General features: G+C 43.0%; 1 protein-coding gene and 1 non-coding gene across 5 annotated transcripts in view; both read right to left on the reverse strand.

The window, feature by feature from the left end:
• Window positions 1–25827, reverse strand: part of PLD5 (phospholipase D family member 5) — a 217899-nt gene that overhangs the window by 43761 nt on the left and 148311 nt on the right. For all 4 annotated transcript variants that reach the window (XM_028531292.2, XM_036016210.1, XM_036016211.1 and 1 more), the window contains one exon: window positions 7623–7750. In XM_028531292.2, coding sequence (XP_028387093.1) covers window positions 7623–7750 — 128 coding nt within the window. The remainder of the gene's footprint in view (window positions 1–7622; window positions 7751–25827) is intronic.
• LOC114512489 lies at window positions 3857–4038 on the reverse strand. Its single transcript, XR_003685801.1, has one exon. It is a non-coding gene; the product is annotated as a U2 spliceosomal RNA (small nuclear RNA).

A 25827-nucleotide genomic window follows, 5' to 3' on the forward strand; every position in this document is an offset into this window, starting at 1 on the left:
TTGTCCGTCTGAATCTTGCTTTATCACGAAGCATGCCCTTTCCCACAGGATTCTGAGGATGAAATTCAGACCCACCGTTTCTAGAACGAACATACCCAGCCACACAGGCAATTCAGAACCGGAAGAATATTTTCCCCAGTTTGTGGGTGTGGGGTGAGATGGCCACGTCACAATGGAACCAGGCCCTGGAGCTAATTTTTCACACGAGGTTGCTGAGGGAATTCAATTCCAGAAAATGTCTTAAGATCTATGACAGCTATGTTTTGGTGAGTTCAACAGTAAAGGGCCGAAGTGACAGCTAATTACAATAGGTGCTTGAGCTGTAACACCTGAAGTATGCAGAATGATTTATGGGTGTAAGAGTAGTATTTTTGCAAGTCATTGTATCAAGATAATACACTCTAGTTTTTTCCAATTAAAATACGAAAGCCATAGAGAAAAACGGGGCAGTAAAAATCACTTAAGTGAATCTTTTTAAATAAAGCGGTTAAAATGAATGCATTTCTTAGTCTGACTAAACTCTCAAAGAAATCCAGTGAAACGTTTTTAATAAACTTGTGTGGAAGAAAATAAAATCTGTATGTCTTCAGTGAGCTTTGCCACTTAGAGTTCTACCTCAATATTAAAAACGAAACAAAACTCCATGGTTTAAAGTGGTGTTTTTCTGCATATAAGAACTTATTTTTGTGATGAATAATATGTTCTCAACCATCCTGAGGCCAGCGTCAGGAATGTTACTACACTGGTGTGGACCAGCTTTGTGGGTAGGTCCCTCCTCTCTCACCAAGCCCAACATACAGAGTGGGTGTGGCCAGGCCCTTGGGCATAAACACAGCTGTAATTTGGTCCCTAAGGCAGGGATGGGAGGCAGACGTGTCCAGCATCTTCCCTGCTGTGTGTAGCAAGTTGTATAAAGTAATGATAATGATGATGATAGCGATGATGGTGTCAACTCACATTTATTGAGCTCAATATGGTTAAGCTCTGATGAAGACCAGAGCTCCTTGCCCTCTCTTTCTGGTCCCGTCACCAAAACGTTTCTTCCACTGCATCCCAGGGAGGTTCTCACTCTTCTCCTGCCTGGGGCAGGGAGCGAACTCCCTCACCAGTGTGGCCTGTCCACTGCTGGATGACTTTAGGGTTAGAACGTCCTTGTTTACACTGACACAAATTTCCTCCTGCAATTTCCAAGCTCCAATTCCCGTTGTCATGGACGGCTTTTTCCTGGCCAGTGTGGCTCAGTTGTTTGAGGCACCATCCTGTATATCAAAAGGTGGCAGGCTCAATTCCTGGTCAGGGCATGTGCTGTGTAGGTTGTGAGTTCAGTCCCTGGCCGGGATGGTGGATGTTTCTCTCTCTCTCCCCCTCCCTTTCCCGCTCTCTAGAATCAGTGCTTTTGCTTCTTCTCGTTTGGATGGGCATCATTTATTTCACACCCTCATTCAATATCCTCTTGTGGACATTGGTCTGACTCACTCGCTAAAATCTCGTTGTCATGTTTCTGAAAACTGAGTTTTAAGCTCTGGCCCTCCGATTTTGTAAACTTGGGCAGTTGCTTTCTACATATTAGTGATGACAACTTGGAACAGCAAGCACCTGATGTAGATTATAGTTCAATGGCGGGGCATCGGAGACCTCCCTTCAGAGGGACACGGCCCGTGGTCCATGCCCCTTGGGTGTCGCTGCCCACCTTACTCTGCAGGTAACTAGGCCACACGATTTTGGACGAACCTAGGGAGGAGATTAATGCAGTCTTTGCCCAGGACAATAAATAAACACTAGAGCCTCCGGCATTCCCCTGATCCATTCATCCAGATACCTGAGCAAGGGAGGAAAAAACAGTTTTCTAGACATCCACTCTAAGGCTGCGAATCATTGAGCAGTGACCCTGCTGCAGACATAGGGCTAGGGGGTGCCAGGACATCCCATTTCACCCTGGCAATTGTAGGAGGTCGGTATTATTAGTTTGATTGTAGATTCAAGTTCACAGAAATGAAAAAATAACTTGCCCAAAGTCATATAATTATTAAAGGCAGAAAAAAGTTCAGCTTCAGTCCTCCTGGACTCCGACCACTACCTTATATTGCCAAACAGTGAGCTTAGTAGCAACCAACAGAAATAACTTGGGGTGGGGGCCGAACGGTGGCTCTACCCTTAGCTGTGTTCCCAGAAATGAAATGCTCACGTGACTACAAGCTGAAGTCCGCCTGGGGAGGCTACATTTGAGCTACTGTTGAATTTTAAGCATCCCATTTTAAGAGGGACATTAACCAAATGATTATATCTAGGGGGAAAAAAAGTGGCCGAGATAAGAGATCTCAAGGCATGTCACATAAGGAGCCTTAATGGACATCTCGGAATATCATGCCATTTACAGTAAGGGTTGGAGGTTCCCATGAGGGAAGATTTGGGAAGTGAGTGGGACCTATTGACTGAATCTCATCGTAGGGAATGCAGGCAGAGGGTGGCTAATGGTGCTCTTATTTCTTCACTTAATTGCACAACTTGAGACTATTTTATAACAGACATAAACTAGCTTTGCGAGAGTGTCTCCCAGGGGAGACCGGGAAACAGGATTTCCTACATGGGCTCTTTGAAACAAGATTATCTACCAAGCTGTTACTTTAGAAATTGCAGAAAAGAAGCAGAACTTTGTTATTGAAGATGCAGCCTGCTAATACGTTTCTTTTGTAAGAAACAGCGCTTACCATCTCCTCATCTTCTTTAAGACGTGTATGCCTTCCAGCACCATCCATCCCCTCTACCCTCTCCTACTTCCTCTACCCCTGAAACCTGTGTGACTTTATGACCCGATGCCATCCCAATAAATTCCATTTAAAAGAACTTTATTCAACTGAGAAAAAAATAAAGTGAAATGCATATGCCAACAAAAATAACCTTTTCTGTGCAGCTTCGCTAATCTTTTAAATCAATACTGGGAGAATCCACCCTCTGTTTTCCTTCATTACACGTTGCCTAAGAAATATTAATCATTCTCTGTCATATTTGCAGTCGAATTGCCTTTCATTGTGGCTCATCTTTACGTCGGTTCCGGTACCCAGTGATCTGCATTAGCAGCGCACCACGTCCCTAAGAGCTAAGACCTATCTTTATAAGCTCATAAATTCTGATAAAAACGTTGACGTAGAGCTCGCAGAGGTGCGGTAAAAACAGTGACCTCCTCCTGCCCACTGGCATGCCCACTGGGTCTTCAAAACTGTTCCTTAGTTCTTTGTTCTTTTCATTGAAATTTTTAAAAGGGGCAAGAAGAGGGAATCGAAGACTCCTCAAGTCTTAGCACCTTTTCCCGTCGCTAATGTGAGGCTCTGGCTGCAACCCCCCTGGGAGACTTGAAAGACATCCGGGCTGGGCGAGGCTGGAGGGGCGCAGCCCTGCTCAATACCCTGCAGACGGTCATCGTCAGAAAGAGCAGCTACCGGGAAATCGACAGCTGCAGGGTCGGTCAAGAACCATCCCTCTTCAGGTGCTCAAGCTATTAGATGAAAAGCACAGCACCAGCCAATCTCTAGGCTGTTTCGTCAGCTGCCCGCTGGACATCGGGACTGCCTCTCCCCCCGACACTCCCCATGTCTGTGGACAAGACGGTCCTTCCCCCAGTGGGCCCCTCTCCAGAGGCTGGAAATAATAATGGTGATGGCTTCGTGTGGCTGGTTCCTCACAGTCAGTCAGTCACTATGAGGCAGCTTTGCCATGTCTGTCCTGTGTCATTTCCTTCCAGGTCTCATTGTCACCATCTGTATGAATCAGGATTCTCCAGAGAAACAGAATCAGTTGTGTATATATATGGAGAGAGAGAGAGAGAGAGAGAGAGAGGGAGATTTTTTTCTTTTTCTTCTTTTGGTACACTGTTCCTAGAAGTACTGCAACACCGGGCTGATGCGAGGAGCAAGCTCCTATTCCATCTCCCAGCTCCAAAACTCCATTTAATATAAAGTCCTTGGATAGAGGACACACCAGATATTAAAGTGATGAGGACAGATACTACACTAGATCTTAGCCAAAAGGCCGAGAAGCAGTGAGAGGGCTTTATTTTAAGAAACTAGCTCACGTGATTGCGAGCTAGTCTGAAATTCAATAGGCAACCTGGCAGGCTGCAGACTCCGGTGGGGTTTGTACACTGTGGTCTCGAGACCAAATTCTTTATTTTAGAAACCTTGATCTTTGTGCTTAAGACCTTCAACTGATTACACGAGGCCCACCACAAGATGCAGGACAATCTGCTTTCCTCAAGTCTGCTGGTTTAAATGTCAGTCACATCCAAAAAATGCCTTCCCAGCAACTTCTAGACTGGTGTTTGACTACACAGTTGGGCATCATAGCCTCGCCAAGTGGACACAGAAAATTCATTTTCACAGCATCCTAATTCAAATGGAGTCCTGTCCCTGCCCTCTTTGATTACAGCCACCGGCTGTCTGTCTCCACGCTCCCCTCACTCCTCGGCCAGTGCGCTCCAGATCTGTTCCAGTGTCGTCAGGTCCCAGCTCTGACCACAGGGGGTCAGCGGTTCCATGGCAGCCTGCAGGTCTGAATCCATATTCAGTGCTCGGCGGCCACTCACAGTCCTTCCCAAGCCTGCCCTTGTCCTTCCCAGCCTTACATTCCAAGATTCCCGACCTGGAATACCTGGGACACTCCTGGGACACTCCTGGGACAGCTGCAGGAAAGTGCTCATGCCTCTTCTAACACATCACATGCACGTCCAACCCCGAGTCTTCACTCACCCTTCGAATCCCTTGCTTAAGTCTCAGCTCAAAATCCATCTCGTCGCTGGGCCCTTCACTGTTTAGTCTGCTGGGATGTTCTTCTTCCCAAGCCTCCCAAACACTGACTGGTGACTCCCCTCTGCACGGTTCACACACATGGGACCCGAGACACACAGGGCCCCACACTCGGGTGGGCCCTGACTTAGAAGGACCCCGTGCTTGGCTTAAGGCTCTGCTCTTGCCATCTTGGAATTCTTGATAATTTTTTTTACAGGTGGCCTCAAATTTTCATTTTGTGCTGGTCCCACAGATTATGTGGCTGGCCCTGCTTGGCAAATCTCCTGGGTGGTCATGTTTCAAGAGTGCTTTCAAAGGGAATTTGAGATGTTTTGTGGGTTTATGTTGTTTTTTTCAAACGTGCAGTTGCCTGAGTACAGTAAACATGCAATGACTATCTGTTGGTTTTCTTTAACATATAAGTGGTGGCTTGCCAGTGGTCCAGTTCTTTTGTTGCTAAGGAGACAGACCCCACCTACGGTTCACAGCTTTGGAATCACATATTTTTCTTAAGGTAGCACATTGTAGTGAAATGACTGTTTGCCTGAGAGTCCTAAAATTTGCCACGAAGCTATGTCACTGACCTGGTATCCACCCACCCCACCTCTCCAAATCCGTGCCTCAGTGTTCTCATCTGTAAAAGGGGGGGGGGGTGGGCTCAGACCACCACTGGTGGACATAGGTAGGCTTCAAGGAGTATTTGATCCAGAAAGCTAGCGAGGAAAACTAACTCACAGCCAAACAGGTTTAATGAATGTTGGAGACTCTCAACCCCCTTAGAGAGTCACGAAGCTTATTAGCATTGTGAACAGCTCACGGGAACCTGACAGCGAAGAAGCACATTTAAATTAAACCCGGAGCTTCTCAGTCTTAGGGGCAGAGAGCCGTTCTCTCAGGGAGTGACCCGCCATGTCACTGAAATAGCGTTTCACAGAGCACGCCTTGGAAAACACGACGCTGATTGTCCTCTGAGGTAATTTCCAAGATGAAAAAATGATCTAGTCGGCGAGACTAGATACCAAGTCACATCAGAGCCAGTCCGTTTTCTCTCCCCATCCAGGCTACAGGACAAGGTCTGGGCAGCTGGCTAAGCCACTGTGACGCCCCATCCCAGGGGGCTGCCAGGTCCCATCACCAGCTCAGGGATGGGCAGTGGCTGGAAGAACTCCTCCTGCTTCCCTGGAGCTTGTGCACCCCAAGAGCCATTCCGGTCTTTTTGGACTGAAGGGACTAAGACGAAAATACATGTGAACAGAGTTTAAATGGCACGTTCCTGCTAGTGCCATTATTTTTTTTTAAATATTACTTATTGAAAAATCTCCCCTATTCCAGAATTGCCAGATTCCTGAGATCAGTGAAACTATGTAATCCCACCTTCAACTCCAGGCTAGTAGTTCATTTAAGAGGGGATGCTAAAAAAATAACAAAAGTAATTTTTTTCTCAAAACGTAGGTTTTCATGTTTTCTTTCTTAGCTTCTCCTATTTGAGAACTGCGTCCCCAGAGTCCTGTGGTTTTAGGACTGTTGTGCCCTTTTCTTCCTGCTTCACACACTAGCCAGTCTTTCGTTTGCTTTATCAGTGCTGTATTTTTTTTTTTTTTTTTTTTGCTGGTTTCCTTGATGGTGTTTTTAGGGGCTCCTGAGATTCACAAATCCAGACCCCTGTTTGGAAAAGCCTGTGGAGGCTGTTTTTCCTCCCTCAGGACTCCCTGCGGCCACGGAGTCTAGGGCATGACCCTGAACGGAGGACGGGGAGAGAGAAGCTCAAACACAAACGTACTGACTTCCTAGTCTTTGAAATTCAAGCCGGAGGCCTCCTATCGTATTCTGGCTCTCACGTCATCCTGGGTTTGGCATCTGAAAGATGTGAATGAGCGAAGGGTCTTTTTGATAAATAGCGTTAGCTTTACTTAAGGAAAAGTGTGTGAGAGGAAATCTATAGCTCAGCGTACTGTAACATCATGGAAGAAAATGATTTTTTTAAGAATGTAACTAATCTTAAAAAATTATTAGCAGTGAAATAAGATGGAGGGGTTTGGAGTTGGATTTCCTGAGTATGAATTCTAGCTTTGCCTTCCCTGGAAGGTGACCTTGGTTGGGTAAGTTGCTTATTTGTGTCTTAGCTTCTGTCTTTTGTAAAATAAAGGGATGACAGTAGTACTTACAGCAAAGGCTTATTATAAAAATAAAATGAGTTCATACTCTTTAATTGCTTAGAAGAATGCCTAATATACAGCAATCCTTTGATACCCTGAAGCTGTTGGTGGTATTTTTACTATTTCTCCTATTTACCATAGACTGAAGGCAATAATAACCTGATTCCACCAGAAAAACGTCACCAAATACATAAGGCTGATGGCTTAGGTTGAATCTGACACTTGGAGAATGCATTAGAATGCTTCGTGTAATTGTTAGCTTCACACACAATTTCGCTCAAATTAAAATCTGTTCTAACCCAAGGTTCCTGCTGTGCATGCTTTTGTCATACTGAGGTCGACCAAGAAAAGTCCCACGGAGTCGAGCGCTGTTGAAAGGGAGGCTGATTTAAGGGAAATGACTAAGTGTAATAACACGATCCCAACTATGGAGAACCTCGAGAAAGGGGTGGACAAGGTAGGAGATGGCATTTGTGCTCAGTGTGGAGGAGGAGAAGGGGTGGGTGCTGATGGGAGAGAAGTCTCCAGTAGCTGACTCACAGATGCAGGGGAGCTCATGGGATGTTAAATGATCATGCAAAGTGTCTCTTTCCCTCAGCCACAGCGGAGGTGACTGAGGGCCGTGTGGCTGTGGCAGGTTCGACGCCCACAGAACTCTTGAGTTTATAGAACACGGAAAGATTACCTGTCCCAGAGAGCGCCAGTCCAAGCCAGCACTGCCGATGTAAACGTGCTGTTTGTCCACAATCCAGAAGGAGGACTGCAGCCGGCCCTTGTTGTAGGCGGTCATGTTCATGTAGGTCACCTCGGCTCCTAGGAGTTCAAGGACATCCCGTCAAGGCCCTGAGCTAGCAATCGGTCACCTACCAGCCCCAATACTCATGGTTTGCCATGATCACAATTCAGGGAAGGTGAATATTTGTATTAGGTTGGTGCACAGAAGAACCTTGAGGAGTTACTAGTTCTCAGAAAGAGGGACACGAAGGGAAAAAAGAATAAGGGGCATTTTCCTACAGGTAGGACGAGGGGCTCTGCTGAGCGACAAGGGTTGGATCTGATTCACATCAGATGGGAGACGGGTATACCACATTCTTTCTTTGTCTCCTGGGATAATTTTCATAGGATTTTGCAATCGACAAAATGACCAGTCTTGTTTGGTGTGACAGCTCTCCTCAACATGAAAATGGCCACCTCATACCTTCTACATATTTTCACCTTTTACTGGCTTTTACTTCATTTTTCCTCTTCATTATTTAATTTTGACATGGTCTCATCCTCACCTTTCTTTACTGGATAGTTCTTAATTTAAGCAATAATGATTCAAGTCTTAACATGCAGCCTAGAAGGGTTAACCAGGTCACTCAGACTCTTGTAAAGTTTTTTTTAAAAAAAGCATTTAAGAGCTGAATGTAACCAGCTGTTCTACGTACAATGTATCATGATCAATTGTCAAGCCTCAGGGCTATATACTTACAACTTCTGTCCTCTTTTCTCTGTAAAAATTTTTTCAACTTAAATTTATTGGGGTGACATTTTGACGGTATAGGTTTCAAGTGTACAATTCTATGGTCCATTGAACACAAAGCCATTTAGACATAAATTTCTGCTAAAGGTCCATTTCTTTAAAATCAGAGACACACATGCACCCATTTAATGAACCAACTTACACATTCTGTCCTACACACTCAGCATTGATGAAAAGGCTGTGCGCAGGGGGTCACTTTACTGTCAGAATTTCCTGACCAGAGGAAGGCACTGTACGCATGAGGATACACTCTGGGGTACCGGCAAGGAGGAGCGATTTACACTGTACCCTTAACCTGGGACCCTTCAGACAACGTGAAGTACCCATTTGCACTCCTGGGGCAGGAGGACGTAAAGAGCCTACAGCGTCGGGCGAGGACCGAGGGCCAGCCAGCGAGCACTGGGCAGATTTTCTCATGGGTGGGGGAGTTCTTTATTCTAGAAGGGAAGGGGCATGTCCCTCGGCCTCCAGCCATCCTAGATAGTAACACCCAGAGAACAGGTACAGGCCCCAGGTAACCCCCATGGCTAAACGTCTCTGTGTGCTCCATGCCGAGATATCTATGTTACAATAACCCCCGCTGTATGTTTTATTCTCCCATCGTAGCCTCTAACTACCTACTGGACGCGGTCAAATAATCAACTGAAATTATCTCATGGTACATCTGGAAAAGTATTTTCCTGCCGATGGTTTGTATAATATCACTTCCCATTTAAGAATGATCTATTTGTTTTTTTAAATGTATTCTCTAGCTATCTCTAATGAGACATGCTTTTATCTTAATTTGTACCTGGATAGATATGCATTTAGTCATATTCCATATGTCCCTCAGGTTATTACAAGCATATTATTCAATATTTTACTCAAAATAGTTTATTTTAAAATATCTTTGCTGGTTAGTTACAGAAGTTATCCTCATTCTACTGTGTGTTTTTAGATGATTTATAAAGAGATGGTTAAATCTGAAATCTAATGTGTCTGACTGTATAACATAACTACAAAAAGTCTTTCATGTACCTCTTTTTTTAAATGCACTTCTTATTTCAGTAGTAGTGTTACCTGCACAAACTGAATTTCAGTTTACTTCCTAGTGTTATGCTAGAATTCTAATTGGCAAAGAGAGTCCCATATATTTTTATATAAATAGTAAATATTATAGACTTATACAGTTACAAAATATCTTTTAAAATGAGCTAAGTTCAAAATAAATACAGTTTTCAACGCTGTTGAAAACTGTATTTAGTTAAGTCTGATTAACCCGTTTTCATTTTCTTAGATTTCATTTCTCACAGAAAATAATCTTGTGCCAGCCTCTCTGTCTGCAGCCTGGAACCCAGGGCGCAGAGGCCCCAGGATGCCGGGGGGGCGGGGATGGAGGAGGCACACATCACAGCAACGGGGACACACCGGGACCCCCGGCTGGCGGCTGCATGGGACTGGCGGTGGTAGGGGGTCTGGTCCCTGCAGATGCTCCTGGTTCAGCCTGATCATCTGTTTGATTAGCTAATGGTTAATAGGACGATTAACAATTCAAACTAATGTTTTCAGATGCCAAAAGGGAAAAATGAAAGTATGTGCTTGTCTCTATGATTGCTTTACAAAATACGTTCATGATGTCTAAGAAAGTCCTAATGAAACCTTTTAGAAAGCTACAGATGTGCTGCTGTGGTGGTGGGTAGTCAGGTCTCCGTCGGTCGCTAATCAAGATAAAGTGCTTCCCAGACAAGGTCAAGTTAAAGGGGTTCATCATCACCAAGCCCTTATTACATGAAATGTTAAAGAGATTATGTAAGAAAAAGAAGATCAAAAATATAAACACTTGAATGACAACAAACTTACAACTATCGCATCGAACCTTAAAACAAAAACTGAGCAAACGACTAAAACAGGAACAGAATCACAGAAATGGAGATCACATGGAAGGTTATCAGTGAGGAGGGGGAGCGGGGAGAATGGGGGAAAAAGGTACAGGGAATAAGTAGCATAAATCATAGGTACAAAATGGACAGGGGGAGGTTAAGAATAGTATGAGAAACGGAGAAGTAAAAGAACTTATATGTATGGCACATGGACATGAACTAAGGGGGGAAATGCTGGTGGGAGGGGGAGTATGAATAAAGGGGAGGGAAAAAATGAGACAACTGTAATAGCATACTCCATAAAATATACTTTAAACAAAGATAAAGTGTGTGGGTAATCCCCATGTTTTACATCCTTCTTGGGAAGTAAAACATTAAAAATCAGGAACTCCCAATCACTGTGATGACTCCCTTGAGCTTTAACAGAGATGCTCTGTTGAAACTTAATGGAAAATGCTTCCGGTTTCAGAGAGATTATTTTCCTTTTCTAAGTTACTCTTACGGTATTAACCAGATAACATTGTGCTTTGTTTCAAACATACATGATTTCCATGAAAAGCCTACCCCATTGAAATTTCATAGGGAAAATGAAAATGGTCGCTAAAAACTTATTTACGAGCTAAAAATTATTTTTAAAAAATGTGTAACATTTTTTAACGTGACAATGATTGGAGATTCATGTTACAACATTGGAGAACCAAGTTGCCTGCATATTCTGTGGAGCCTTCCTCTAGGAAGACTCGCCAGCATCAAACTGACGAAGCATAGCATGGGATGTGTCCCGTGTCCCATTTAGTGGAATTAACAACGGTCTCACCTACAGCTGTATTTTTTGCAGGAACACTAATGTTTGCTTTCCAGGCTGATTTCAGGGTTGCCCCTCATGTGTGATGCAGACAGGGGCGACAGGACACGTGTGCAGCTCAAAGCCACGCCCACTTTCCTACAACGCAGACTCGGGGACTGTCCTTCCATCCGTGACTACTACACTGATTTTAGGATGGGGTTGTGTTTGTGACTCTTCTTCTCTATCATCAACTTAAAAATACAAAACTAATACAAAATAAAAAGAACGGCAGTTACTTCATCATTTATCCTTTCCATTGTGAAGCTCCAGAAATGCCGTCCTCTCTAGATGAACATGAAAGCAGTGTCGGCAGATGGAGTGAACGGTAGCGATTCTGAAGATGAACATCGGGATGTTCATGTACCCTTACCCGTAAGGAGGCTAACTCAGGGGGAAATGAGCAACTCAGAAGACATTTGGTTGAAGAATTTATTTTTTAATTCCAGTGTAGATGAGAAGAGCTTAATTCTACCTATGAAATCCAGATGTATTTCCCACATACATAGCAGTTCTCATTCCTTCTGTCTCTGTCGGGAGGGAAACAAAATCTTGACAGGATATCATTGTTAGCGAATGCTATGTATCGTTTAGATGTTCGCAATTTCTTCCTGGTCAACATCCTCTTCTTCGAGTGCGAGCTGCACCCACGTGAGCAGAGGGGAGCGATCTAGGTATAAAGTCAATCTATGTGGTCTCTATTTGGCCACAGCTGATGAACTAAATGTAGACACGTGACCTAAGCTAAACCAATAAAATTTCCCCTTTGGGGGATTTAAATATTGGGTCACAAGGTAAGTTAATTACGGAAGCTGTGCTGAACAGTCGCACCTGTATGAACATGCCTGTCCAAGTCCGTAGGAGTAAAGGGTTAAAGGGGCTTTGAGAATTCTCCCTGTTTATGCCTGAGCTGTGACCTTCACTGGAAAAGCAAAATATCGTGCCATCTCCCTGGGAGAACTGGCCCTTTTCCCCGGGAGATTATTGCCTTTTGATCTCTAGCTGTTTTTTGGGGAGAACTGGCCCTTCTCCCACAGGGACCAGTTAGTCAAAATCACACTAGGCCCTTGGTGCGTAGCCACTTTTGTCTAAAACATATTTAACCACAGCCCCCAAAGTGAGACTTTGGAATCCCACCCGAGGGAAGGATGCTTCCCCTGGAACTGTTCCCAGACAAACCCCGACCACTGCTGCCTCTGGGGATTCCCCAGTGTCTGTGTTCGGGTGTTGGTGATTTCCCGTCTCCCGATGTACACTCTTGATTCTTCCTTTCTTTTTGCTCTCGCTTAATAAAGCGCTTAACTATTCACCTTTGACTTTGGGTATTTCTTGTCTGCAAATCCGAACTTCGAAATTAAGTGGCCATGATCTCATATGTGCCCCTTTAACGGCACAAGGAGAAGGCAAGCTTGAGAGAAAGGGCAAGAGCAAGCGCGAGAGAGAACCAGGTATATAAAGAGAAGAGACAGAAGACGTTGTCCTCCCAAGAGAGTGGATGGAGAACGAGGCAGTGGTGGGGTAGGGCCCGTGGCTGTCCATCCCCTTAGACCAATTCACTTGGGACCTTGACCTCATCTAAATCTCTACAAGAACTTTCTTGCTTTTTAAGCTGCTTTCAGAGGGGTTCTGTTTCTTCACTGTTACTTTTACGGTACTAATCAGATAATTTTCGACTTTATTTTGTGCACACATAATTCTAGAAGTCCCACAATTGTTATATATACATATGTTTTCAATATTTGACGGAAAATATTCAGTGCTAGCCTGAAAAGCTCTGCAATTCAGCAAGTTGCACAAATTGCACACTTGAATGTTTCAAAATTTGAAGATTTAAAATAAACATCCTGTCAAAATACTCATCATAATGACACAAAAAGAAACACGCCAGAATGTGGTGGTTAAAAAGTGAAAAATAAAGTTCCACCATCCCTGTGGATCATCACGATGAAAAACAAACAAATTCCACCTCCAAGTTTACTTCTAGAAGGTTACCTGTTGGAAGTATATTATCAGCAGCTTTAATATATTTTATGATCTAACATTTATAGATTCAAGAGAATATATGTAAATTACCAGTAAATTAGGAAGCGCCATCTACACACAGATATCTGTGAACCTTCCATTTTACTACAAACTAGAACCTTCACCGTCTTACTAAAGTGGTGCTCCCCAACCTGGCAGCTCTGTCCCCCTCTCCCCAGGGGACATTGGGTCATATCTGGAGACATCTTTGGTTGACAGGAGTGTTATTAACATTCAGTGGGTCGAGGTCAAAGATGCTGCCAATACAAAGAACGGCTCCTACAACAAAAACTAAGCCTGCCCAAATGCCGACAGACAGTCCCAAGAGTTTGAAATCCTGCAATCGAGTCTCATGTGAATTTCTGCTTGACCCCATACTCCCACCACTTCGCTCTGATGTAACCATTGTCTTGTTTTTAAATATTTTATCACATGCACATGTGTTTTTAAGAGTATTATACAAAAGAGTTGATCACCAGCTTTTAAACAGAGTATTAATGAGCCTCAGGTGTGTATGGAATGGAAATGCATCAGCATCAATAATTATAGATTTCTGGGAAGGCTTTCAGATCTTTCCTGAAAGCAAAGTTTGCAGCAGGAATCTGTCTCATCAATCAAATGCTTCTTTTCTGAATATATTGATTGGTGTAAGCAACGAAAAAGGTCATCGTTAGCCTGTTCTCAGGAGCTTTCATAAAACCAGTACAGTTGAATCAATTTAATTAGCAACATTTTTGGAATCCGTTGGCTTGAAGGTGAAAGGGAATACCAAAGGGTAAAAATCACTCATCATGACACAGCTCCACTTTCAAATTGTTCAGGGAGTGGTATTCAGAACAATTTTAAGGTCATCAATTACATGTTCCAGTTTGGGGGGGGAAAATGAATCTTAGGGCACATGTCAGTTTTAGTTTTAACATATCTATTTGAACACTGTCAAAACTGTTGTGAATTTCTCACAGGTTGCCTTTGATACTCTGCTTCCAGCCTCTGGGTTTAGACTCACAAGCGTAGTTGTGAGGAGTTGTCTCCTGTCTCCCACATGTTTTTATTAGAATTAGAATATTCTGCTTCTCAGGAAATACTATGCTTTGGTTATTGCCTTAGAGTCCAATGGTTCAGCTATTTATAGGAATGGTTGATTTAAGAAACTACTAGGCTTAAAAAAAATCCAACATTTGCATAAATCATACTGCATTAATTACACATAAAAGAGAAAATTACATGCTCAAAACACAGAAGCAAAAACATGATCTACAGCGGCTCATCAGTTACACTAAAATGTAGGGTCTGGGAGGCTGGCAGCCACAGCACATGCTACGACTTCCTGTCTCCTGCCCGTCACTGCTGAGGCGTCACCACTATTCATACAGCCACCACGATGGGGAGCGGGCAATGAGGAGCACTCTGGAGGCTTCCGCTTCGGTTCCAGTGCTCAGGAAGGAGGTGACCTGTCAGAGCCCAGCGCTGCAGCAGGGACAGCAGGATGGGGACCCAGTATCTTTGGAGGAGTTTGCTTTCTCGTCAAAACCCACATTACCCTGTTTACCCCAAGTCCCCCACCCCAGTCTGTCTTTCTCTCCATGAATAACTAACCGGGGGTGTCCAACTGGCAGCCCAGGATGGCTATGAATGCAGCCCAGCACAAAATCCTAAGTTTACTGAAAACAAGATGAGATTTTTTTGTGTGTGATTACGTCTCACCATGTATTTAATGTGTGGCCCAAGGCAACTCTTCTCCTTCCAGTGTGGCCCAGAGACACCAGAAGGTTGGACACTCCTGGGTAACAGAACGTAATAGTTGAGCTACAATCAAAACACTGCAGAAAAGCCTCCTGAATTCTTTGTATCTCAGTATTTCCTCCCTTTGGCAACTGATGAGTCAGAAATCACTAAAATAGTTGATGAAAAAGTGAAACCAAGGATTATTTAGAAGTTAGAAGTTTGGAGTAAAAGAGAACAAATTTAGACTCGAAAGAAAATGCAATGGTTTGAGAAAACAAGGAGCCATTTGTCCCATGATCTACCCCCCAAAGGGAATCTGTGGAGTTGCCAGCACAAATTCTGAGTAGACACGTTAGGTCCCTGAAGGACCCAGCCACACAAAGGAAATAAGCTAGAAGAAAAACTCTCTATATAGGTGGGAGGTAAGGTTATATGAAGCTGAAACTCTGGTTCCGTTCCAAGCGGAAGTCACAACAGAGGGAAATCCGGGCACGTTGACAGGACCTACCAACATGCCTTACACACACGCCCAGCACCTCCGTTGTTTTGAGAACCAACAGTTTCAACACTTTTTCTTCCTCTTCGAGAAAAAAAATTACAATGTCGTCGTCCATTCCAAATGGGATAATAATTAATTTCCCTATATCTCAAATTATCACAGAAATCAGAGAGTTTCTTTTTACTGTTTTTTACAGCCAACCCTGTCTCCACCTGAGTCTCCTGAGTTCCCGTGAGTTCACCTGCCAGGCATGCCGGTATCTTGGTTGATTTTTGTTACATCAGAGTTGGGGGACCTTATAAAGAAGGTAAATAAAGACACTTTCTGTGGCTGGCAGGGAGAGAAGGCGTCAGGTGCTGGTTATCAGCTGGCTGCCTCACTTTCACGTTTACCCTCAAATGCCTGCCCTGTGACTGCGGGGGGAGGCCCTGAAAGCCTTTGTCCTGCCCGGTGGGCAGAGCGGCTGAAGCCACAGGGCAGGAGGCAGGGACCACCTGCTGTTTCCAGCTGCCGCGTGGCTGTGGGAACAGGTGCTTGGCCCCAGCTACACACCCAGGACACAAGGTCCCTGGGCAAACTTGCCACCCTGCTTAGCCACGTGATAACTGTCCCACGGCGCCCTTTTGATGCGGACTCCATGCCCCAGAATGCCTGCGTGTGCCACAGCCCTGTTGCAGCATCTGTTAAGACAAAGTATTTTATTTTCTAACCACCGTCAGAATGATGCGAGGCAGCGGACCCAGTCTCTGAAGACTTTTCCCTCACTTATGTGGCCAGGGAAGTGGTTGTAACACGTATGACTACTCTGGTTATCATCAGAATTTTACACAAGACCGAACACAAAGTGTGTAGCAGAACCACAATCTCACAACAGGCAGCTGAGGCCGCCTGAGTCAGCAGCAGCAGGCGCCGCTGAGATGGAGGGTGTTTTTCAGTCGGACAATCCGCACATCTGCCCCTTACTAACTTGTCACCTTGAACAAGTCACTTCACCTCTCAGAGCCACACCTGCAAGATGCTAATGATAATAGTTTCCTTAAAGCTGCTGACAAAAACAGCAGAGATAATAACTGGCACTTAATACTCCATAAATACTCGTCATTATTATTACTACTAGTGTCAGAGTCAGGGGATTATTAACAACTGCCAACGTCTTCAGGGTTTTCCCACTTGTCTATGAAGCTTTTATCTTACACTGCACATGGCAAGTGGCCAGTGTAAGAACGCTCATGTCCTTAGAAATGTTTCCACCGCCCTGACTCCAAGATCCCTCCACTGGCCACCACCTACTGGCAGCACACCCCGGACAAACCTGGGAATACCTGCGGTCTTCCCCCTGCACCACGGCAGCCTCCACACCCCATCGCCTCCTCCCGCTCATCACTCTACGGCTGGGTTCAATTCCAACCCCCGCCGGTTCCCCAAACATTTCCCCCAAACATTGTTAATGATTTCTAGTATTTATCTCCTTCCATAGCTGTGCTTGAAAGCCACAGTCTGGGAAGTTAATGACCTGTAGATCATTTAAAAGTAAATGTAATGACCTTGGGATGGCATTGGTGTTTTGATACATAATTTAGATGGTCTCTTTCTGGTTGTGGTAAGGGGGACTGGTGGGTGTTCTCTCCTCCCTAATAGATACGGCTATTCTGAGGCCGGAGATAAGTATATAATGAAGGCTGGGGAGTTTTAGGCCCACAGTCAGAGAGAACGGAACATCTCTGGCTTAAGGAGAGCAAGAAAGTGCTACCCGAATAAACTAAAGAATTTCCAGAGTGAAGGTGAAGGTCATGGGGCAGAAAGGACTAGCTGATGAAACAGAAGGAGGTGGAAGAGACTGTGGGAAGAAGAATAAGAATCATCGGTGGCAAAGAAGGAACCTCAGGGAAAAATCTTTAATTTTCTTCCCTCATTCTATCAATAGGTATTGACTTTCTTTCTGGAACAGCCCATTCCCTGTTTTAAGTTCGATCTCAGCTCCATCAAAGACTCAAGGATCAGAGCTGGGAAGGGGACTTGTTATCATTATAAAAAGTGTAATCATAATACGGTAAGTGCCGGACAGAAGACAAATTCAGGTGAGTATGATTTGCACTGATGTATTTTAATAATGAATTTGCAGTCAGTTTCATTAGAAAGGGAAAGCAAAAGGATGGGAGAGGGCACTACTTTAGACCAAGGCAGGAACTAGAGGGTGGCCTCCCAAAATGTAAATTTTGCCAAACTTCAAAGGTTTGGGTTTTCTTGTGACACTGCTGGGCAGACACACCAATAGCGTTGGTGGCAGTCACGTGATGTCGGGAAAGCAGCCCACAGAAAGGTAGAAATCTGAGGTTACGTTTTGTAGTATTGAAAAATATTACATTTTAAGCCCTGGCTGGCATAGCTCAGTGGATTGAGCGTGGGCTGTGAACCAAAGTGTCACAGGTTTGATTCCCAGTCAGGGCACATGCCTGGGTTGCAGGCCATGACCCCCAGCAACCGCACATTGATGTTTCTCTCTCTCTCTCTCTTTTTCTCCCTCCCTTCCCTCTCTGAAAATAAATAAATTAAATCTTAAAAAAAGATTACATTTTAAACCCTGGTGATTACCTCTTTAGAGTCCCAAAAGTTATAAGATCTTAAAGAGTCCCTGGACTTCTATTCAATCCAAAAACCTACAAATGAAAGACCACTAGCAAAATACCAGAACACAATGTTCTCGTCTTGCACCAACTGTTATTTCCGACTGACAAACTATCTTTTTTTTCAAACCTTATTAGAGAGAAGCTCACAGGTAACTTCCCGGACTTGACAGCATGGTTATTTGGGTGTGCTGAAATGACAAACACAGTGACAGACTAAAAGCTGTCACTGTGTTGCCTGTGGTGAGTAAACTGTGGAATTAAACTTTTCGGGGAAAAAAGAATTCCAAGCAGGGCCTGGCTGTCCCAAGGGCACACTCAGTCGTAAGTATGCCAGGGGGCTTTCGGTGCCGGCCTCTCCGGCTACTGTCAGTCCACTAACTCATTCACATACCTGTTCACACATGCCAAAAATTCATTTATTCCCTGTGATTTATCTCTAGGCCCTCTGCAAGTATTAGGGATATTAGGGAGGGCCTTGAAGGAGAAATTAGTTGTTGTACAAAATTACACCCCCCCCATTATATCCCGTGAAGTGTTTATCATCTCTGTCTGTCTTTCCATCCAGCTTTCTGTTCTATCTTTCCCTCTAGCCGTATATACATATTATAAATGAGGAAACAAAAGCGCAGAGGGAATAAGTTGCCCCAAACCCAGTAAATTCAAATCTGACAGGTAAAAAAAAGTGTATCTGTTTGTTGTTTTAATGGGTCCTTCTTGAAATGTGACTGCAGTTGAGAGTTGAGAACCTTGTTTTATAGGTGCTTTACATTGATACGTTATAATTATTTTTGCCTGGGAGTTTTCTCTTCATGTCCTGATCTCATTTTTAAGCATTTAATTGTTCTTCTTTTGTAGTGAGTAGGAAAAGGTCTTTGTATGTTAAGAACATAAGCCTTTCACACCCTGCATACTTTTTAAGCTCAAGGAAAAGGTGCCTTTGAGACATCAGAAGAATATTTTTAAGCTGTGAATGAAGGTAGCTATGTATTAATTTCTAAAGTTATTATAAGAGCAAATGAATAGGTTTTCATGTTAGAACTATAATATAAATGTCACACAAAGCCTTCCTTTATATTTATCCCATTCATTCCAAGGCTGTTTCTGGTATATTTTTCATGCCGGTGTGACATTCTTAATGGACAGAGAATGTGGTAACTGCCCCTGCCTGTGACATTCTTATTTGTCACTGCCCGGCACCAACCCTGCCACCTCCTCCCCCCACTTCTAATCTGTGCAGGGGGCTCTGTTTTGACCTATAAATCCCACACGGCTGGTTCTTACCCCATCCCCCCGATACACACAGAAGGACGCCCGTGGGCTGCGACTCTACCTCACTGTTAATCATTTCCCCACCAGCATCCTGTGACCTTGTTCCTACCATCTACGATGATTCCAATCATAACAGTCACTCATCAAGAGCTGAATGTATGTCAGGACCAATGCTAAGGGCTTTGGATAAATTATCCTCTAATTCCTACAACTACTCCATGAGAGTGATCTGTTTTCCTGTACTTCCTGTGTCAGTTTCTTAGGTCGTTTTCAAGGTATTCATCTATTTCATGTAAGTTTTCAAACTGCCTGGGACACAGTTGCTTGTAACACCCTCTTATGATGGCTCTACTATCTGCAGGATGATTTTTTCACCCCCGATATCACTAGGTTTTGTTTTTACCCTTTTTCTCTTGACCACTTTCCTCAGTAATTTATGACATTATTAATCTTCTCAAAAATCAAACTTTTGGTTTTGTTGGGTTTCTCTGTGTTGTGCTTTTCATTTCATTAAGTGTTGCTCTTATGTTTAGTATTTTGTCCTTTTTACTTGCTTGGGGTTAAACACTTTTAACACACCATGAAAAACTTCATTCATATTCACCTGGTGTGAAAACTGCACAAAAAAACCCCTTCAAATTAATTACCCTTTTTTAAAAAACAAAGCAGTTGAATTTTATCACAGACAGAAAGGGGATTTATTCACACGCCGTAAAACTTCTGGAACAACAGTCCTGGGACATGATTTCAGTGGCCCAGGCCCTACAAGGGGATTCTCTTCAAAGGGAGGCTTAAGTGATTGCTTTTCAGCTTTTCTTCTTTCCTAAAACATGCATTTAAGACTATAATTTTCCTTCTACTTTATCTGCATTCTACATATTTTGATATATTATAATAGAATTTTTAAAGTTACTTATCTTCACTGTAATTTTTTGTTGACCCATCATTAGTTGGAATAAGTCATAAAATGCGTCTCTCCCAGCCATGGAGATTTTCTAGTTATTTTGTTGTTACTCATTTCTAACTTAATTCCACTGTAGCCAAAGGATGCAGTCCATGTGATTCAAATGCTCTGAAATGTGTTAAAAGATTTACTCTGTGACTCAGCATATACTCTCTTTAGACAAAAATCCCATTCCATTCCACTTGAAAAGAATGCGTATTCTGCATTTGTAAGTTGTCGTGCTCTACATATGTTATGTGGGTCAAGTTTATTAACTTTTCAAATCCCCCTGTCTGTATTGATTTTTTTTATTTTTTTTATATAGTTGTGCAATTTGTTACTTACAAGTTATGTTCAGATCTTCATGATTACAAACTTGTCTTCTTTTGCTTGTGCCAGTTTTTGGTTTTTATCATTTGAGGATGCTTTTGGGTTTATATAAAAATGAGCATAGTTATATCTTCCCATTGTATTGACTTCTTGGTCATTATGAAATGGCCATCGTTATCTGTGATCATTCTTCTTGTATGAAAAGTCCATTTTGTAGTTAGTAGAGTTTTATTAATTTTCCTTTGGCTAATATTACATGTAAGATATTTTCCATTCCTTTTGCTGCCATACTCTCTGTGTCTTAATATGCAAAGTGGGTGTCTTGTAAGCAGCACATATAAATATATATGTAAATATATATAAATATATATATAGCCTGATGAGTTTTGTCTTTTAGTAGAATTTAGACAATTTACATTTAATATAATTATTAACAAATTTGGATTTAAAACATCATCTTGCAATTAGTTTTTAATTTATCCAACCTGGTCTGTTAGTGACCAAAGTAAACTGTTTCCTTGATCCCTAGAGATCACCTTAAATTGATAATTTTGCAACATCCTGGACCATGCAAAGACCTGCATGATTGAACTCCATTCTCTCCCTCTTCCTATTTGTGCTGTTAATTCTACATGCACTTTAATCCCCAGAAGACATTACTATTATTTTATATGGTCAACATCCGCTTATACTCGCCCACATATTTATCCTTTCTGATGTTTTTCATTCCTCCCTCCACCCTTTGCTTACATCTAGAGTAATTTTCCTTTTAACTAAAAAATTGACTCTATTTTTTAAGTCTTCTGCAAATAAATGCTTTGAATTTCTGCTTGTATAAAAATATCTCTATTCTGCCTTTGGTTTTGAAGGTCATGGTTGCAGGGAATGGACTTGAAGGGTAGCAATTGTTTTCTTCCAGCACAGGTGTCGCTACATTGTCTTCAGGCCCCGTAAGCTCTGTGGAAAAGACACTTGCCAGTTTCGTTGCTTTTTCTATGGATGTCATATGTCCTTTTTCACCCAGTGTTTTGAAAAGCTTTTTCTCTTTATCTTTGGTTTCCATCAGTTTTTCCATAACATGGTTGGGTATGTTTATCTTTGTATTTATCTTTCTTGGTATTTGTAGAATGCCTTGGTGTCATTTGTTAGTTTTGAAAGTTATGGGCGGTATCTCTTCAAATATTCACCTCATGCCCAAGATCCTGGTGTTAGGCTCCTTAACCATGTTCCATATCTTTCTTTTGCTCTTTTCTGTGTTTCATCTTTTTTTTCCTCTGTGATACACCTCTGTGGATATGTTCTACTGGCCAATGACATGTCCTACTGGCCAACAATTCACTAATCCTCTCTTCTGTCGTGTCTAATTTGCAATAAAACTCACTATGAAATTTTACATTGTGGATTTCGTATTTCTCACTCCCAGGTTTTCCATTTGATTTTTTAAAACTCTAGGTCTCTGGTGAGATTCCCCATCCCATTAATCTGTTTCCCTAAACACACTAGCGATAGGGGTGTCAAAGTCCCTCCCCAGTGGCTGGTCTCTGTCGCTTTGCTTCTCATGTCCTCTCTTTTTGCTTGGCTCTCAGTTAGTTGTTGCTGTGCCTGCACATGTCTGGTAATTTCCGATAGAATAATAGACTTTGTATTTAAAAGATTCCAATTTTTGTCTCCTCAATCCAGTGATCCTTAGGCAAAGGTCAGGATTCTGCTTTCTGTTTGACCTCTGTTCCCTGAGATGTTACTGACAAATGCCTCACAAGGAAAGTTGGTCGTGAATACAGGGCTCATCCTAATGAATTTTTCTTCTCTCAGATCTTGGCCCCACAAGGACCTGCTGGTTTAATTGCTCCTGATCCAGTCAAATAGCTCTCTTTCGTGTGACTGTATTTTCTCCGCAGGAGGGTTAGTCTGAAACAAGCTATTCTATCAAAGTCCTTCTCAGCGATTCTAAGGTCCTTAATTCATTTGCAATTCCCTTATTGGGAGGCTGTTTTATGTCTTACACTTCCAGTACCTCAGGGCTAGAAAGTAGAGTAGGAGTTCTCTCTAATCTCTTTTGTTACTTCCCAACTTTGTTTCCTTAATCTTTCAAAATCCCAAACTATATTAAAATTCATGCCTTCTGGCTGTATTCCCCATTGCTACCCCTTGCTCAACCTTCTGGTTCTCTATCATTCAAGACTCTAGTTAATAGCTCTCTCTTTTGCTCATCACCACCCCTGTAGGATTGCCACTGATAAAATCAACCACATGGGTAACTCAACACTCTAGCCCCTTAGCTACTTTGTCTTTATGCCTCAACTGATCATTTTCTCCTTTTCTCTTTAGTAGCCCATTCCCATAGCATCCTAGACTTTGTTATTACCAGCAAATGTACATTTAAAATGTCAATTTTAAGGCTCACAGTTTCTTTCTTTTCTATTTTATTATTTATTTGTTTTTAGAGAGGGGAGAAAGAGAGGGAGAGAAATATTAATGTGTGGTTGCCTCTCATGCCTCCCCTACTGGGGACCTGGCCTGCAACCCAGGCATGTGTCCTGACAGGGAATTGAAGCAGCGATCCCTTGGTTTGCAGGCCGGCGCTCAATCCACTGAGCCACACTAGCCAGGGCTCAGGCTCACAGTTTCTGACCTCTGCTTTCTCTCCTCCCAGCTCGCTTGCCTTAGGGTCCCACTGGGACATTGCTAAGGTTTGCAAATCACTGACCTTACCACTTCTTCAATGTCCGTCACACAACTCTCGTGGCTCCTTCCCTCCTGATCAATTTTGCATTCCATGGTCATTGCTCTGTAACATTTTCCTAGGAAAATCTTAAACTCTGCTGAATTCAACCTTTCACCTCCCCTATGCTTTCAGCAGAATACCTAAAGGTTGCTGGAGAAAAAGCTCACAATCGTGGTGCTGCATTTCGATTTGAAATTATGATCACAAGCCTCTAATGGACAATCCACACTGTGAGACAATCCTTTTCATATCCCTACTAAGTTTAATTTCTCTCTCCCACTCTTGCTACCTCTCCCCTTTGTTTCTCTTCATAGCAAAATGCCTGCAATGAGTTATCCATGCTTGTCTCTGATTGTTCACCTAACCAATCATTTTTCAATGCCCATCAATCTGGCTGATGATGCCCTTGTTAAACTCACCAAAGAACGTTATGCTGCCAAATCCAGTGGCCCCTTCTCTACTCTTAGCTTTACTTCTCAGGAAAGTAAGACAAACCTTTCTCTCCTCTTCCTGCCTCACTGTTCCTCCCCTCAGTCTTCTTGCCAGCTCCTCCATTTCTATAAAGCCTTGAAATGTTAGACAGCCCCTGGGCTTGGTCCTGGGCCTCTTTCTACAGCTGTACTCGGTCCTGGGAGAACCTCACTCAGCTCAGTGGCTATAAATCCCATCTCTACACTGACAGCTCCCCACATCATATCTGAGGGCTTGACTCTTCTTGGAGCTTGGCTCATAGGAACGGGTCAGACCTAGATGAATCTCTCTCCATACATCATTAATAGGCACAAATCAGAGTTTACTATGCTCAAAATAGAGCTCTTTATTTTCCCTACATGCCAGCCCATTTATCCTGTTATCTTTCTTGTCTCAGTAAATGATAGCATCTTCTAATCAATCAGTTGCTCGGACTAAAACCCTGGGGTCATTCTAGATTTCCTTCTTTCTCTTAACCCCATCCCCACAGCCAACACCTTATCCAAGTCTGCCAGTTCTCTCTCTAAAATATACTTATGTTTTCTACTTTCCCTTGCCCAAGCCACCTTTATCTCTTACCTGGGGGGAATTCAACAGCCCACTACCTGGTTTCCCTGCCTCAATTCCCCTCCAATCCATTCTCCACACAATAACCAAAAAAATCTTTTGAAAGTCCAAATCAGATCAAGTTATTTCCATCAGTGCCTCGTCAGTGGTATATTGTAAGGACACAATAAATATTTGTTAAAAGACAGAATGAATGAATAAATGGATGATTGAAAATGATACATGGAGATCTGCTCATGGTTCAGAGCTTGATTTGACACGAGTCTCTTATTTCATCACGAACAACACCTTTACCTAGGACCAGGCGTGTCGCCAGCCCTTACTCTTCAATAGGTGTCGCTGAGAACCAACAACCATGCTTTGCCAAATTTTAAAATAGATCTTATAAAATAGCTACATTTTGTGCATAGTGGTACCACAATCAAATTTCTTACATTTTTTTCATTTCATTTCATTTGAAGGCAAAGGAGCTAAACTGAAGAGGGTGAATGTTTTTACAATTTTCTAAGTTCCCTGCTAAACGTATAATTTATAAAGATCCAATAATATTGGCCAAAATCACATGCATGGGGCATTCTGCCAAGAATGAGCATAACAGACATCTTTTATCACCCACTAACCACGGACCTTCATTCAGCACATGATTCTACCTTTTTATGACTCAGTTAATCTGGAAAGTGGAAATAATAATGGCATTTACCTCCTAGGGATGAGAGAAGGTTAAAAGCGAATACAGGTAAAGTATATACAACAACACCGTTAGTGGCTACTATTATTAACTATAATTATATTGCAAATGTACATAGATTATCTTTTTGTGTGGTGAACGTTTTGATAAGAAAAGAGACTTTTAGTAAACCCTGTTATTACCCTTAAGCTGGAGGCTTTCTAGCAAGTCACAGTTGAATGTGTATCTCACCCTTGGTGGTTGTAGGCAGAGTCTGTGCCTCACCTCTCTCTTTCACCGCTTTAAAAGCTTGCACCTAGCAAGGAGCCAACATACATGTGATTTAAAAAAGAATGGCTTCTCTGGCAATTCTATCTCAGTGACAGAACAGACTCCTAACACAGTGAAAACGAGGAAAGGAGGCATCTGGGGCTGCCAAGCAGGCAGCTTGCTGAGCCACGGCGGAGGACTGGCACGTACTGAACGCACATGCCTGGTGCCTGCTGGGGACTTACGTGGCCCTGAACACTGGGCTGGAGCAGGGAGCAGGCTCTGCCGGAAAAAATAGTTTAAGAAGAGTCTGTAATCCAGGCGGTCAGAGAAGAAGGGGTCTAGAGTCTGCAGGACTTCTATCTGGAATCTAGAAGTGAATGACATTCTCAGTTTCCCCTGAGGTGCCAATAGAATGAGGTGGCTTTTACTTGCTGCCACGGGGACAGAGGGGACATACACACTGAGCGTTAAACCAGAGGACAAAGAAATGCAGGATTCAGGAAGAGGTGTTTATTGTCACAGGAGCCTACTCTCAGTTTTGGAG

The sequence above is a fragment of the Phyllostomus discolor genome, chromosome 15 (genome assembly GCF_004126475.2).
Source record: "Phyllostomus discolor isolate MPI-MPIP mPhyDis1 chromosome 15, mPhyDis1.pri.v3, whole genome shotgun sequence".
NCBI lineage: Eukaryota > Metazoa > Chordata > Mammalia > Chiroptera > Phyllostomidae > Phyllostomus > Phyllostomus discolor.